General features: G+C 34.1%; 1 protein-coding gene and 1 pseudogene across 10 annotated transcripts in view; both read left to right on the forward strand.

Annotated features, from left to right (window-relative positions):
* The window catches only part of Mia2 (MIA SH3 domain ER export factor 2), a 102,501-nt gene extending 86,773 nt beyond the window's left edge, over nucleotides 1–15,728 (forward strand). For all 10 annotated transcript variants that reach the window (XM_026411312.2, XM_026411318.2, XM_026411323.2 and 7 more), the window contains 5 exons: nucleotides 7,005–7,127; nucleotides 10,438–10,496; nucleotides 11,611–11,839; nucleotides 13,122–13,313; nucleotides 14,230–15,728. In XM_026411312.2, the coding sequence (XP_026267097.2) occupies nucleotides 7,005–7,127; nucleotides 10,438–10,496; nucleotides 11,611–11,839; nucleotides 13,122–13,288 (578 nt within the window). In that variant the 3' untranslated portion in view covers nucleotides 13,289–13,313; nucleotides 14,230–15,728. The remainder of the gene's footprint in view (nucleotides 1–7,004; nucleotides 7,128–10,437; nucleotides 10,497–11,610; nucleotides 11,840–13,121; nucleotides 13,314–14,229) is intronic.
* Nucleotides 1,317–1,794, forward strand: LOC113198555 (large ribosomal subunit protein eL21 pseudogene; annotated as a pseudogene).
* Nucleotides 15,729–16,424: the final 696 nt, after the last annotated feature.

A 16,424-nucleotide genomic window follows, 5' to 3' on the forward strand; every position in this document is an offset into this window, starting at 1 on the left:
AAGTATTACATACATATTTAGGAATAATATGTATTCTTTCTAGGTTGGCTACAGAAGTGTCTGTGTATGTTTGTGTGTGTTTGATGAAATTTATTATTTGTGCCTCACATCGTTTACATCTTTGATTACATATTTTATTAACCTATTTTGATATGTTATTTATATATGACTATACCAGTTTCCTTTTGTTTGTGTGGTATATCTTTCTCTTTTAACCTTCTTATATCCTTTTATTTAAGCTGTATTTCTTATAAACTTCATATTGTTAGTTTTAATTTTAATTTATTCTGATATTTGAGCCTAAACCTATTTTGCTATATATGTTCTATTTCTCTCTAATCATTTCTACACCCCCATTTTCTTGGTATGTAACCATTTTTTTTTTTTAAATTAATGTTTTCCAGGGAGGATTTTTGTTTGTGTCAGCCTGGAAGCAAGAGGTACTAATAATTCAGGATCACAATTAGAGATTGTGATCCTTCAGAGTTGAGGAATGGTTTTTATTTCTGATTTATCCTTCTATGACATAATCTTTGGGATTATAGCTAATGAATTTACCAGCATCCCTGTTCCTGCCTTTGCAGGCCATAAACTTAAAGTCAGTAATTTCCGTTGGAATTGGCAGATGCCTCCTTGAAAAGTAGCCTTAAATGCTGGGCTGGTCTCTCTTGAGTTTTCTTATTCTTTCAGATCTCATTCTTATAATACTTCCCTGATTTGTTAGTCCTTGATTTTAAAAAGCATGTTTTGTCTAGTATATCTAGTTCTTAAAAAGAAGAGTGGTCTAATTGGTAGTCTTTCATTATAAGGAAATAGAATTAATCTTGTAAGTTAATACTATTTGGTTTATTGGTTTTCTTAGTTAAAAAACAAAATAGAGAAAAGCAAAACAACATTATGCAGCATTTGTAATGCCACTTACCCAGAGATAGATGTATTTTCCTTCAAATCTTTATATATATATTTATGCATATATGTTCATATGTATTTTTACATTTAAGTAATGAAAATGGGATTTTATCAGATATCTACTGCTATAGTAATGTTGCATAACAAACTATCCAGAAACTCAATGCCTTAAAATAAAAATCAGCCAATGTTGAGTTCTTTTGGTTCTTCTGATCTTAGCTAACATGTGTTGTCTGACTTTTGGCTGGAGTGAGCTGGTCTTGGCTTCAGAGATTCAATTATATTTTGTGAGTCTCTCATCCTTGTATTGACCGAGGACAGGAGCAGAAAAGAAGCATCAAGCAAGTGCTTTTTAAAGCTTCTCTCTGCTTTCGGCTGGAACCACCATCTTCCAGTAATTGACCAAAATGACTAATACAAAGGGAAAGAGGAGCGGAACCTGATATATGTTCTCTAGGCTTTTTAGAAAGCATGGAGTTGTTCCTTTGGCCACATATATGCTAATCTGTCATAAGTGTGATTCTGTCGACATGAAGGGAATGGGTACTGTTCAAAAAGAAATTCCCCACAAATGTTAACGGGGCAAAACTGAGAGTCTACAGTGTTACCCAGGATGCTGTTGGAACTGTGAATAAGCAAGTTAAGGGGAAGATTCTTGCCAAGAGAACTGATGTGCATATTGAGCCTATTAAGCACTCTAAGAGCTGAGACAGCTTCCTGAAACATGTGAAGAAGAATGATCAGAAAAAGAAGGAAGCCGAGAATGAAGATACCTGGGTTCATCTGAAGCACCAGCCTGTTCCATGCAGAGGTGCATATTTTATGAGAAAAAATGGAAAGGATCCTAAGCTGCTGGGACCTATTCCCTCTGAATTTATGGCATGATAAATGTAAAACAAAACAAAACAAAACACAAAAAAGCAAAAACAAAAGGCCTATGTACTATAAAAATGATTTTCTTAAATTAAAAAAAAAAAAAAGCATCTCTCTGAGCCATACCAGCTAACATTCTATTGATCAAAGCAGGTCATATCACAATTTAGAATCAAATGGACAGGAAATATATTCTCCCTCTTCAGAATAAGGCCGCAGGGAGAAATGAAGAATAGAGCTCAGGAATGTAATCTACCAGAGGGATAATACTCTTACAATGTATTTTCACTTACTATATAATTATGTTTAAAAATACACTTTGTAGATTCCATCGTATATTTTTCTAACAGGTCTGATTTTTCCCTTCCCAAGAGGGAGTAGTAATAGAGAAGAATAAGAATCTTAATCCTTTGCAAATCTTATGCTACCTAAAGTAGAGACATTAACTAAAGGGAATTATGTCACATTCCCACTCTATACTTTTTTGAACTTTCACAGTCTTAGTTTTAATTGTTGAGAAGAAGGAAGTGGGTATGTGATTTCTGTTACTTTTGTCAGTGCTTCGTGTTTACTGATTTAGGTTATATATATATATATTTTTTTTTTTTTAAAGAGAGAGTGAGAGGAGAGAGAGAGAGAGAGAGAGAGAGAGAGAGAGAGAGAGAGAATTTTTAATATTTATTTTTTAGTTCTCGGCGGACTCAACATCTTTGTTGGTATGTGGTGCTGAGGATCGAACCCGGGCCGCACGCATGCCAGGCGAGCGCGCTACCACTTGAGCCACATCCCCAGCCCTAGGTTATATATTTTTTGTAGAGGTAGAAAAGAGACTAAGCAACTATACTTTGGTGATATAATCATAAGTTAAGTCTGGTCTTCTTGCTAGCATGCTTAAAAACGTGTTTTTTTGTCTTGAAGAGGTAAACAAAAAAGAGACATGTACTGGGGCTGGGGTTGTGGCTCAGGTGGAGCGTTTGCCTAGGTTCAATCCTCAGCACCACATAAAAATTAAAAAATAAAGATATTGTGTCCACCTAAAACTAAAAAATAAATATTAAAAAAAGAGACATATACAGCTTATTTGATGAGGATTTTTTTAATGCTTATGTTAAGAAACAAAGGCAGGGGCTGGGGATGTGGCTCAAGCAGTAGTGCGCTCACCTGGTATGTGTGCGGCCCGGGTTTGATCCTCAGCACCACATACCAACAAAGATGTTGTGTCCGCCGAGAACTAAAAAATAAATATTAAAAAAACTCTCTCTCTCTCTCAAAAAAAAAAAAAAATTTTAAGAAACAAAGGCAGACCAGAGTACCTTGGACAGCTCTGAAAGTAGGAACATAGATTTTTACTTTATTGGCTTTTATGCAGAGATCATTGTTCTGCATTGTGAACATTCTTTCAGATAGGATTCATTTGGTGGAATTGAATTTTATCTTAAATCTCATCCCCTTGATGAGATTATGAAGTCTTCATTAACCTAATGAGCTGTCCTAAAATTTTTGCTTAATCTATGCTTTTATTCTCTCAGAGGATGTTTATTTTAAAGTTGTTCACAAATTTTGAGGCTACTATTTTTTTTTAGGGAGTTTATGTCTCTTAATCACATATCTTCTTATACAGTGATTCTCTATGAATTTTAATGCTTAGTATTTTGTTGATAAGTTACAGATATATATATATATATATATATATATATATATATATATATGTATATATATATACACACACACATATATCTATATGTGTGTGTGTAGCATTAAACTGTGATTCATTTGTCATTGTTCCTGAAGAGTGGGTTGATGAGAGATTAGGATGTGGGGACAAACGTAGACTACTTTCTGAAAAATTTTACTTCGAATGAAGGAGAGAGATGAGATGATAGCTGGAGCAAAAGGTGTTTTGTTTTTTAAAGATGATAATATTAGTACATGTTTATCTGTTACTAGGAATATTCCAGGATAGAGGAAATGGATGTTTATATGGGAGAGGGTATCGATGGAAAAGTGATACCCTTGAGTAGTAAGCAAGAAGCATGGAATCCAGATGGTAATTGTAGAAACAAATAGAAAGTGGATCACTTAACCACTGTGAAAGGAAGGAAGACCAAGTAAGTGAGAACAAATGTAGAGGGGAAGTGGAGGTGTCCACTTGCTTTAGTTTTCTTGACATGGCTAGGTCATCAGATTAGGGGAATGGGAAAGGAAAGGACTGACAGTGATTTGGAGAGAGAAAAAGGTATATGGTAGTCATTTGGGAAAGTGGAGGAACTCAAACAACAGTGAAATATGTATTATGATTATCAGGATATTCTTGTATATCACTCATAACAATGAACTCAATTTATCATCACAGTTACTTTTGGGTGCTTGTTTTGTGCCAGATACCATGTTAAGTGCTTTTTATTGATCATTCTAACTCTGATACAGAAACAAAAGCTCAGAGAGATTAGGTAATTTAACAAAGTTCTCAGAGTGAGATACTGTAGCACAGTCCTATTTATCACTTCCCAGGATTTACATATTAATATTTGCTTCAAATATGTATGTGTGTGTTTAAATATGGAAGTAAAAAAAATTATAAAAAGTACAAATGTGTAAGACATAAATAAGTGGGTTGCAGTCTATTCCTTTTTCTTTCCTGGGCACATTACTGTCCTTCCTTTAAAGGCAACTGCTCATGTGTAAACTTTCAATCTATATATAATAAAAAAATTATTTTGTCAACTTTCCTTATCAACATTATGTTCTTGAATTATGTACATGTTAATATAAAGCTTATATTTTAATATCAGTACAATTTTTCATTTTAATAGCAGTACAGTTATTTAGTATCAGCACAGTATATATAAATTATCTACAATATAGTTAACCAATCCTTGTTGATGAGTATTTATAGTGTTTCCAGGGATTTAATGTTGGTAACAATGCTGCAGTTAGCACTTTTTGTGCACTTGTTCTGTGCATTTATCCAGGAAATGGAATTGCTGGGTAAAGCATATTCATATTTTCATTTTTAGTAGATTGCTCCACTTGTCAAGAGTCGCTATGGATGACGTATATGAGATAGTTGTTTCTCCAGTATAATTCTTGGTTGAGAAATTGCTTCATCATGCCTGTATATTTATTCTTGCTCCTCATTCATTATTCTCTCTGATCCTTTTTCTTTTCCTGTTCTTTAATCATCTCTTCTCTTATAAAGTCTTAGAAAACAAAGGTATGAAAACAAAATGAAAAGAATGAACCATTTATATCACTATTTTCTACATTTCCGTCTTTCATTTATTGTATGCCTTCCACCTAGCTTTATCTTATGTGTGTGTGTGAATAGGTGTATTTGACCAGTATACCCTTGTTTACTTGTTCATTCTTTACTTTCCTTTTAGGGAAGTTTTGTTCCTTCTTTAACACCATTTCTGATTTCTCTAATCAGCATTAGGCCAGTGTGTGTGTGTGTGTGTGTGTGTGTGTGTGTGTGTGTGTATGTATGTATGAATGAATTTGTATCCCCTATATTAAGACATTAGTCTCATTAAATTTACTAATTTCTATCATTAGATTAGAAGGGCACAGACTGTATTGAGACAACACTATATTGCTAGTATCTAGCACATACAGGCTGTGGTAGATTTAAGGAACAGATTATTTTTGCCAGTGGAGGGAAACATGGGCATATGATTTATAATATAGTAAATTTGTAACAAAATTTCAAAAATTTTGGAGTTTGCTTATTTTTTGACATGCATTTTAGAAGCAAAATATTGATATATTATCTTGAGACCTGGTTAAGAAAGAGTTGAGAGGTTTTTAGGTTTCCCTATTTCATCCTCTTGTACAAATCCGACATTTAATTAATCCTGTATTTGAAGTAGAAAGGGAAAACTCAGTTTAGATCTGTATTTAGTGCTGGCCTTTACTTTCACAGGGCTAATTGCGCTCCACTGAGATAGCTCTTTGCTAAGATTCTAAAAAGGAGTGTAAGTGAGCCTTCAAGGCTATCTGGATCTTTCTGTCTTCCATCACATCCTCTAACCCTTGGGAGCTCATTAAATTCATTTCTCTCCATTGACTCTGGTTGATGCTAGGTGGTTTCCTTGGCTTTGTGTGGGGGAAATTTTCAGTAAAGTCCCATGTGACTGAGTCAGACAAGGAGTGACCTATCTAATAATGAATGTACGGAGTTCACATTCTGAACCACTCCCTGGAACCATCGTGGAAAGCAATTTGAGGATATTTGTTCATATCTCTAATAGGATCGGAGAGAGTCACACAATTCACCCTCTTTGACCTTCTCCATGTATTTGGACTTGGACATATACATACCTGGCAAAGATTGCCAATACCTCTCGAGAATGAGATAGACTATTTTTTTCAAGAAAGTTGAGTTCCATAAGGACTCAGGAATTACCATTTTGTCATCATAAATGACCCCCAGGAACAAAGGATGGTGGCTGTAGATGAATCTAGGTAAAGTCTGGGTCTAAATTTGAGTCTGTCCAGATGTCTTTAATCTTAGCAGTGTGAACCTCTGTTCATCTATTGAGTTAGAGATCTTTCCCTTTAGTTTGAGTTGGATGCTGAGTTTTACAATGTTAAATTTAGTAAAAATTTTACTACTGATGATTTCTGACTGATGCTGTTTCTGCTGTGGTGTCATATTGTTACTTGTTTCACTAGGAAACAAGTTTCTTGCTATGCTTATATTTTCTTGTTCTTTTCTCCCTATGCTAGTCGTTATCTTCTGTCTTTGTTGATATGTTTGTTTATTCATCTTAATCTACCATAATAATAGTAATAATAGAAGTTAAATGAATTTATGTATAAATGTATTTTTAACTGAGTTCTGTTTTCATATATTCTATCAAGATAAATTGTTCATTTTATACTCAAATAGAGTTAACTCACATTTTTATACATAATAATTGAAACTTTCAAAATCCAAGGTAGCAAATTACACTTGTATTTAATATAAAAGCAAAGTTATTGCTTATAGTATGCAATTTTTCTTTCTTTTTTCTTTTTTATTGGTTGTTCAAAACATTACAAAGCTCTTGACATATCATATTTCATACATTAGAATGCAATTTTTCTAAGATTAATATTGTCTACCAATAATATGGGTCAGAGATTTTTGGAAGCAGGAGAAATTTCTAAGTTTTTTAAAATTAAGTAAGTTAGATTTTATGTTTATATTAATGAAGATATTTTAAAAATCTGTTTTGTAGGTCAACCATATTCTGATCCACCTCTTCCTCCACAAAGGCAAGATAGATATTATTCTAATTCTGGTAGATTATCTGGACCAGCAGAACTCAGAAGTTTTAATATGCCTTCTTTGGATAAAGTGGGTAAGAAATACTTTGTGTGTTTAAATAATAGTGACACACTAAAGAACTGGAAGCTGAATGAAAGAATAATGTAAATGTATGTCTGTTAGCTCTTAAGACTGAAATCTCTTTCCTGAAACTTCCTGGTTTTATGTTTCTTTTTATATTCTACACAGACATGGCATCCAAATATATTGTGGCGATTGGTTTGAGCACTATGGTAATGGGTTTCTTCTATGTACCTCTGATGATAAACTTTATTCCATGGCTATTTTAAAATTTTTCCAGGGGCTCAACAGTAGAGTGCTCGCCTAGCATGTGCGAGGTGCTGGGTTTGATCTTCAGTACCACGTAAAAATAAATAAATAAATAAATAAATAAATAAATAAATAAATAAATAAAACAAAAATGTTGTGTCCAGTTATGACTAAAAAAAAAAAATTTTTTTTAAATTTTCCTGTCCACTTACATATATCCTGTTTAGTAAGTAGAGAAATTAGGCAAATGTGAATGTATATGAGAAAGTCCACCAGAAAAACAATTTGGGTACATATTCTATTAATGATTTAATCAGTTACCTTGCTACAACATTTCATAAGTAGATTTAAGTAACAATTACTGAGCAGTCTACTATTAGGTATCCTTTTACTTAAACTATCTCACAACCATCCACTGAAGTTAGAAAGTATATGTATCTAGTGTAGCAATCAAGAGTATAACATAGGGGGCTGGAGATATGGCTCAAGCGGTAGCGCGCTTGCCTGGTGTGTGTGTGGCCCGGGTTCGATCCTCAGCACCACATACAAAGATGTTGTGTCTGCCAAAAACTAAAAAATAAATACTAAAAATTCTAAAAAAAGTATAACATAGGGTCTAGGGTTGTAACTCAATGGTAGAGTGCTTGCCTAGCAAGTGTGAGTTTGATCACACTTGGTTGGATCACACTGGGTTTGATCCTCAGCACCACATAAAAATAAATAAATAAAAGGTATTGTACCCATCTACAACCCCCCCTCCCAAAAAAAGCATTTTAAAAAATGTATAACATTAAGAAAGCAAAACAATTTTTAAGAAGTGGAGTATTAAAATTAATTTATTGATAAGAGAATAAATTACCAAACGAAAGGAACCTCTATTATATCCTCTAATACACAAACACATAAACACACACACACAATGTATGTATAATATGCATATATTATATGTATATATTTTGGGGGACATTATCCATTGAAGTATTTGTTTCAGAAAATTAGTATTTTTTTGAATAGTGAGCAAAGAAGCAAATCTAGAGTCTATGTTTTTATTATTAGTTATAATTAAGATAATTTTTTCTGTTTGGCTTTTGAGGTTGTTTTCCCCTAGTAATTCATGTTCAATATGTATATGCATGATTAACATTCATTTCTTAGCTAATGCTGTTTAAAATTTTTTACTATTTTCATTTTTCCCCTAATTGAACAATAAATAATTTACCAGATTACTTTAAGTGCCTACTATTTAGGAGATACCTTGCATAAAATGCAGTATATAGTAAGATACAGTCTTTGTCTATAAGATGTTAATAATTCAGTAGGGAGAAAAATAAATATATATGTTTATTTATTAGTACAAGTCAGAATAGTAAGTCCCAGTAGAGAGTATGCTTTGTTCAGTGAAAAGGAGAACTCCCATCTAGTTGAAAGAGCAGAAAAACTCTATTAAGGGGGTATCATTAAAGCTGCTTTTCAGGGAACTTGAAAAACTGAGCATGAGCAAAAAATGAAAAAGGTAGCACAAGTCATAGCTTGATACATATGCTCTGCTGATACATGTGTACCAGCAGTATATAGAGAGCGGATTCACTGAACAAAGTAATGATTTATATCTTAGATAGGAAGAGTGGAATGGTACTTCTTTTTGAGTACATGGTATTCATGTACTCAAAGGTAGATAATCTAAAAATGAATTGCTTTTTTTCTGAAACTTTGCATTTAATATTTTTATACCATAGTTTACAGTGAATAACCACAGAAAGTGAAATGTTAGATAAGAGAGGAACTAGTGTAACGTAAAATGAGGACTAATCACGTCTATTTTAATTTAGTACATAAATAGATTTTCAGATGCTGGGGAAAATAATTTCAGTGGATCAGTAGTTGTTGCAAATGAATTGCAGTAAAATGAGAGCAAAAGGGGAGAAATTTAGAACAATATGTACGGAATAGTTCTTTTTTTTTTTCAGAATAGTTCTTGATTGTGAAGAAGAGAGGGAGCTACAAAAGGATTCTCTTTTTCTTTCTCAGTCTTAAATAGGAGAGATTAGAACCTGGCAGAAAGACAGGAAGGAGCCCACAGAGAGGGGAAGATCCCTGAGGAAGCTGGAGGGAGAGGGATTTTGGACTCTGGATCATAGATTGTCTAGAAGGATCCTTTTCCATGAGAGTAGGAGGAAAGATCATAAAAATATAGCTGCAGCATGTTTATGTTTATCACAAACATTAAAGGAGTGTACCATGCAATTTTGAAGAGAATGGAGATTTGAATTGCTAAGGAGAAAGCTGGTTTAGAAGACATGGAAGTATGCTGCTGGAAGTATGATTGAGTGGTGCCAGACCACATAACTCGTTTTTTTTTTGTTTTCTTTTTCCACTCCTGGCAGTACTAGGTGTCTCAGGTATAGGCAAAGTACAGGAGTAGAGACAGAGATCTGGATTAATCTAAGCTTGAAATGTTTTGAAGCACAGCTGAAAAATGACTGTGCTTCTGGCTGAAGTGATTGACTTTGAAGTCTATTCAATTAGGGAAAGAAGGGAAGAGAGAAGACTAGATGAGAGGACTGGAAGCCTTAGAGACATCCAAGGACCGATGTAGAGTGACTAAATGAGAAAGCTTAGAGAAAATAGGTAGATGTGGCCAGAGAGAAGTTAGTGTTTATTCCTTGGGGACTGAACTGCTTTTGATGATAAAGTCCAGGAACATTCATTTAAAAACAGGGGCTAACTTCAAATGGCTAAACTATATCACTTGAGGAAGGAAGAAAAGGGAGGGAGAGAAGGAGAGAAGAGAAGGGTGCTACTTCCCATATGTCTCCTTATGATGCTGCTGCTGTAGGGTTGCTTAGGAATCAGCTGGAGAAATCACTTGCCATAGACTGTTGCAGAATTCTTTCTGCCAAAGTTTTCATGGCTGTCAGGCTGTACTTGGTGCCTGAATACAGAATGCTGGTATCAAACTGGTTTCTTTGCCAACAAGGGTAATGAGAAAATGTCAATGTCCTTTGTGATCTGGAAATAATCTAAGTATGTAGTGATAAATCATGTATTTTTCATGGTTTAATTTTTATTTCTAGATGGGCCTATGTCTTTAGAAATGGAATCCAGTACAAATGATACCAAAGATGATCTTGATGTAAGTATTGAAACTGGAATTTTATTCATGTTTTCAAGAGCCTTCTAATCTCTTTGCTTACTAGAATAGAATATAAAGCTGCTTCTCTCTTTTAACAAATAAACTTTCTATATAGCATTAAAGCTTCTTGTTTTCTGAATTGTAACCAGTGGAGATAAAGTACAACTTGCAGGCCAGAGATTTGAGTTATTTTACTAGTTGACTACAAGATTAGATTTCCCTCTTTGATTTTAACCTGAGTGTCATAAAGTACATGTTTTAGTCAGCTTTTTCACTGCTGTTACTAAAAGACCAGACCAGAACAACTGTAGAAAAGGAAGAGTTTATATGAGGCCTCACAGTTTCAGAGGTCTTAGCCCACAGAAGGCTGGCTCCATTCCTTGGGGCTCAAGGTGAGGCAGGACATCATGGTGGGGGAGAGTGTGGTGGAGGGAAGCAGCTTGCATCATGATCAGAAAGAAGAGAGAGAGAGAGAGAGAGAGAGAGAGAGACAGACAGACAGACAGACACTCCACTCTCCAAATACAAAATATATACCCCATAGTCACACCCCTAATGAACCACTTCCTTCAGCCACACCCTACCTGCCTCCAGCCACCACCCAGTTAATCCCATCAGGAATTAATTCGCTGATTAGGTTAATGCTATGGCCCGATTATTTCTCCTCTGAAACTTTTTGCATTGTCTCACACATGAGCTTTTGGGGGATACCACATCTAAACCATGACAGTACACTTTTGTTTACTACAATTACAATATTGGTTTTGGATACTTTGAAAATATATGCATCTTGTTCTTTTTTGTGTTTTAATATCTGCTTGATAAAAGATTGTAATTTTGATATTCTTGGACTATATCTGTTTTATCTTTAACCAGAATATACTTTATTGATTGAAGTTGTTTTCTGTTAAGTTAATAAAGTACTTAATAGTAGCTAAAATTTAGCTGTTGGTTTAAGTGGAAAACTGAATCTTTCTCTGTAGCTTTCTAAGACTGTCATAGATGCTTTCTGTACATGAGCCTATGTGCTTTCTTCCAAGCCTAAGATTTTCAGGAAAGCTATTGCAAGTTTTGTTGTTGTTTCTAGTGACTGTAACTTGTCAATTTGTTTCAGAATTCAAATGTGCCTGATTCATCTCTGCCTGCTGAAAACCAAGCAACTGGCTCTCGCTTTGGTTTTTCACCTCTTCCTCCAATCCGAGGTCCATTGTTTCCAGTGGACCCAAGGAGTCATTTCATGAGAAGAGGACCTTCTTTTCCTCCACCTCCTCCACCTCCAGGAAACATGTATGGAGCATCCAGAGATTATTTTCTACCTGGCCCACCACCCCCTCCATTCCCAAGTAGGTTTTTGGTTTGTTTGTTTTTTTTTTTTTTAAACTTAATATGTGCTTTGCATAGTAAATCAGATGATAATTTTTCTATTCTGGTAGTAAATAGTACAGTGGAATAATAATTTTTTTTAATGTTTAGTGAAGTGTGCCATTACCTTTCCAAATGAAAAGGCAGCCAGCCATCAGTTGACCATAATAAGGCTTCAGGTATAGGCAAAATAGAGGCAGAGATCTGGATTAATCTAGGCTTGAAATATTTTGAAGCATAGCTGAAAAATGACTAACAGGGCAAGGGTATTAATTACTGGTTTAAGAGACTGAAGTGATTAAGCTTGATTTGTCTTAATGATGTGGAATTATTTCTGAATTTGAGTAGTCCAGAAAGTCATTGACTTTTTGCAAGTCTTATATTAAGACTAAAGTTATCTGTATATTATTTGTTAGAAAATATTTCAACAGTTAAAGTAATTATATTTCAGAATTGAAATTAGTGGCTGAAGTATTTTAAAATGTTTTTTTCATAAGTAGTAGTCTCATATGATCCTATTTACTTAACACCTAAGATGCATTTATCATGTTTGGCCTATTTGTTGATTTATTGAAATTTTTTCATGGTCTTATATATGAAAAAAAGAATTCTTTGCTTTTTTTATTTTTTTATTTTTTATTTTTTTTAGTTATAGGTGGACACTTTTATTTTATTTTTATGTGGTGCTGAGGATCAAACCCAGTAACTCACGCATGCTAGGCAAATGCTCTACCGCTGAACCACAACTCCCTGCCTGAATTCTTTGCTTTAATAGTCATACTTTACCATTCAGAACTATAGGTTACTGCAGAATAAGTTATGATTACCAAATAATAGACAAAAGCATATTAGTTTTCTGATGTAGTCATTCTTCTATTCTCTATTTTTAGTTAAGATGAATTAAAATAAATTTTGAGGAATTTTAAGACAGTTGTTGGTTTAACTGGAAATGTTTTAGTATAGTATCAAGTCAGAATCACTAATCTGAATATTAAGTCTGGGAAACTATTAATGTTTTTGAGTCGGTTTTGCATATTTTGAAATAATTCTTTTCTCTTTTTAAAAAAATGTTAGGATAAATTGTTTAAAATTAATAATATTATCATTAATCATGTATAATTGAAGAAAGTGTATTTTTCTCAATGTAAAATAGATTCTGTTGTCACCGTTTGAATATAAGAATAGGTGTTGGAAGTTATAAATTTAATAGGGCTATAGTTACAGTTTAAATTAAACATGTCTTTTACCAATCTCTTTAAACAGTGAGAAATGCTTATTCACCGAGGGGTTTTCCTCATTATCTTCCCCCAAGAGCTGGATTTTTCCCCTCACCCCCACATTCTGAAAGTAGAAGTGAGTTCCCTTCAGGGTTGATCCCGCCTTCAAATGAGCCTGCTACTGAACATCCAGAACCACAACAAGAAACCTGACAATATTTTTGATCTCTCTTCAAAAGTAATTTGACTTATCTCTTATTTTTAGTTTAAGTAACTGCTGTTACTTAAGTGATTATACTTTTGCTCAAATTGAAGCTTAATGAAATTATAATTCTCAGGATAGTATTTTGTAAATAAAGATGATTTAAATATGAATCTTATGAGTAAATTATTTCCATTTTATTTTATTCTAGATAGTATAACTATTTTAATTTGATGAATCCACTATTACATAAACAATAATGGGAGTTTTATATACATAATCTTGCACTTGGGATATTTTAAACCCCCCAAAAAGACTGTCTTTATGCCAAGAAATATATTAACTATGATTGTAGCAAATGTGAAAGTAACTTTATGCTTAATGAAATAATTTAAATTGATTTAAAGTATTGTTTGGCATTGATGATAATAAAAATCAGCTAGTTTTTCCATAAATATGGCTCCATAAATTAGCTTTTTTTCCTTGTACCAATAACTATAATGTGGGCCTTTCTGATTTGATTATCTTACAAATGGACATAAATGACCCAAAGCAATAGCATACTTTTAATACTTTAAATATATTTTAAAAAGTCAAAATTGTTTCTAGTGTAAAGAAAATCAGGACACTTTTGATCATCTTAGTTGATTCACCTGTTTTCATCTATGGGTTGGTTTTTTTTTTTACTATTCATTTTAATTCTTAAGATCTTTACTATTTTCTGTGGGGAATGTTAGATTTGATACAGGATAATTTGACACATATTGAAGCAATGTGTCATTTTGAGCTTTGGACTCAGTATCTTTAGAGAGTTTTAGGCTTGTGTCCTATTATTAGTCTTGTGCAACCAAATGATTATGAAAGGAAAGACAATGAAGCCCAACTAATAAGTATCATAACACTTATAAGCAATTGGTTGTTTTTAGTTATTTACTTGGCTTTTTTTTTTCAGTGGCAAAAGACAGAAGATTAAATATTCTTGAACCACAGCAGTGATGCATTTATAATTGGAACACTTCATGCTAGCATTTCCCAGACGTTATTTGGAACCCTGGTCTTGTGAAGTATTTCTTTTCTTCTTCCATTACCATCCCCACCTTAGAGAAAAAGGGTAGAAAGAAAGATTGGGTAAATCTTGGGTAAAATAAATGCTTTGGGTAAAATATTAAGTGAAATGAGAACTGTAGAAACATGATTACATTAAAGTTTGTTTGCTGTGGTCTAAATGTGTCCCTTCAAAATTCATGTTGAAATTCTAACTCCCAAGGTATTAGGTGCTACACACCAGAATGCTGACTCAGGGACGTAAAACAAGTCAAGTGAGAAAACAGACAGGAAAGGCTTTTATTAGTCCTTCTCCTAAGAGAAGAGAGATACAGCACTGACTGGAGAGTGTCAGGCTGGTTTCCCCAGTAAAGGGAGAGAGCCAGTTTTATTCTGGTGAAAGGGCTGTTTGCATAAGGCTAAGGTTTAGAAATATTAATTAGCTTTAGGTACATTTCACAGGTGTGTTTTTCTTTTTCTATGAGTGTACTGTAACTCCGAGGAAGGCATGGTCAGTTGTCCTGAAGTCAGATGTAAGTTTTTTTATATCAGTGCCACATTCTGTGTAAACATCTCTGTCTTGTGATGAATTGCTATAGCTGTTAAGAGAACACATAAGTGGGAAATAGAAGAGAATATAAATCATGGCAAATAACAAGGGCCCTAGGAATGTCCTGTTTTGATGGCTCCTCAATTTTTATCTTTTATGTTGTTTGTCCTTGAAGAGTCATGGCAAGAGCATCCTGGCCCAGAGATACACCAGGTCTTTGAAGCTGATAAGGCTGTTATTAGGGAGGTGGGCAAGGCACATAAAAGTATTTAATAGCTAACAATCTATGAATTAAGGTAGGAGAGCTTAGGAATAAACTTATTGTCTTTAATGTCAAGTCATGAGTTATGGTGCTCTCTAACTGTCTGAGTATTAAGAGTTAGGGGCTCTTGGGATAGAATTGAGTCATTAGGGTGGAACCCTCAGAAATGGAATTTGTCCTTTATTTAAAAAGGCCCCTGGAGTGTTATAGATTGGATATGAAGTATCCTCCAAAAAGTTTATGTGTTAGAAACATGATATGCAACACAGCAATGGTCAGAGGTGAATATTTAGATTATGAGAGCCATAAACTGATCAAAGTAATAATTCGAATGGATTGCTGGGTAGTAACTGTGGACAGATGGGGTCTGGCTGAGGGAAGTAGATCACTGGGGGTGTACACTTTGGGATATTTTGTCTGTAATTTCTTATGTGTGCCGCCCACCCCTCTCTCTTTCCCTCTCTCTGTTTCCTGGTGGCCATAAACTGAGCAGCTTTCCTCCTCCATCATGATGTTCTCTCTCACCTTGGGCCCAGAGCAATGGAGTTGGCCGACCATGGACCAAACTCCGGAAATCATGAACCCTAAATAAACTTGTTCTCTAAAGTTGTTCTTGTCAGGTGTTTTCATTAGCACAGGGAGCTTAACCCCTCCTACCATGTAAAGATGTGGCAAGAAGGCATTATTTGTGAGTTAGAAAGCTAACCATCTCTGGAAACCAAATTCATTAGCGTCTTTATCATCTTGGACATATTAGCCTCCAGAACTGTAAGAAATTTCTGCAGTTCATAAGTTTACCCAGTTCATAGTATTTTGTGACAGCAACTTGTGGTCTGCTATAACAAAAAAGCCAGACTTCAGAGGAAATAGACTGTTTTTTAAAGATGGAATGAAAAGTAAAAGAGAAATAGGAAAGACATTATTTCGAACATTCCAATCAATTGAATTTTTTGTTTGTGCTAGAATAGGGAGGTCTGTCATGGCTTAAGGTAAAAGGAAAGGATGGAGGAGGAGGCAAATCAAACAATAGAGAATTGGAACAAATTGAAGAAGCAAAATCATTGGGGAGGCAGGGAGAGTATGGAATAAGAATGTAGTAGAAGTTAGGAAGGCTTGCTGTAGGCTGAGTACCTGGACTTATAAATAACATTTAGTTTTGAAAAATTTTTATTAAAGTAATATGAAAATTTGAAACAAATCAAATAATAGAATGTATCTTATGATAGTAAGTTTCCCCCATTTACTTTTTATCCTCAGCTCTATGTCCTAAATAGTTTATTTGGTTTTAAAC

The sequence above is a fragment of the Urocitellus parryii genome, chromosome 6 (genome assembly GCF_045843805.1).
Source record: "Urocitellus parryii isolate mUroPar1 chromosome 6, mUroPar1.hap1, whole genome shotgun sequence".
Classification (NCBI taxonomy): domain Eukaryota; kingdom Metazoa; phylum Chordata; class Mammalia; order Rodentia; family Sciuridae; genus Urocitellus; species Urocitellus parryii.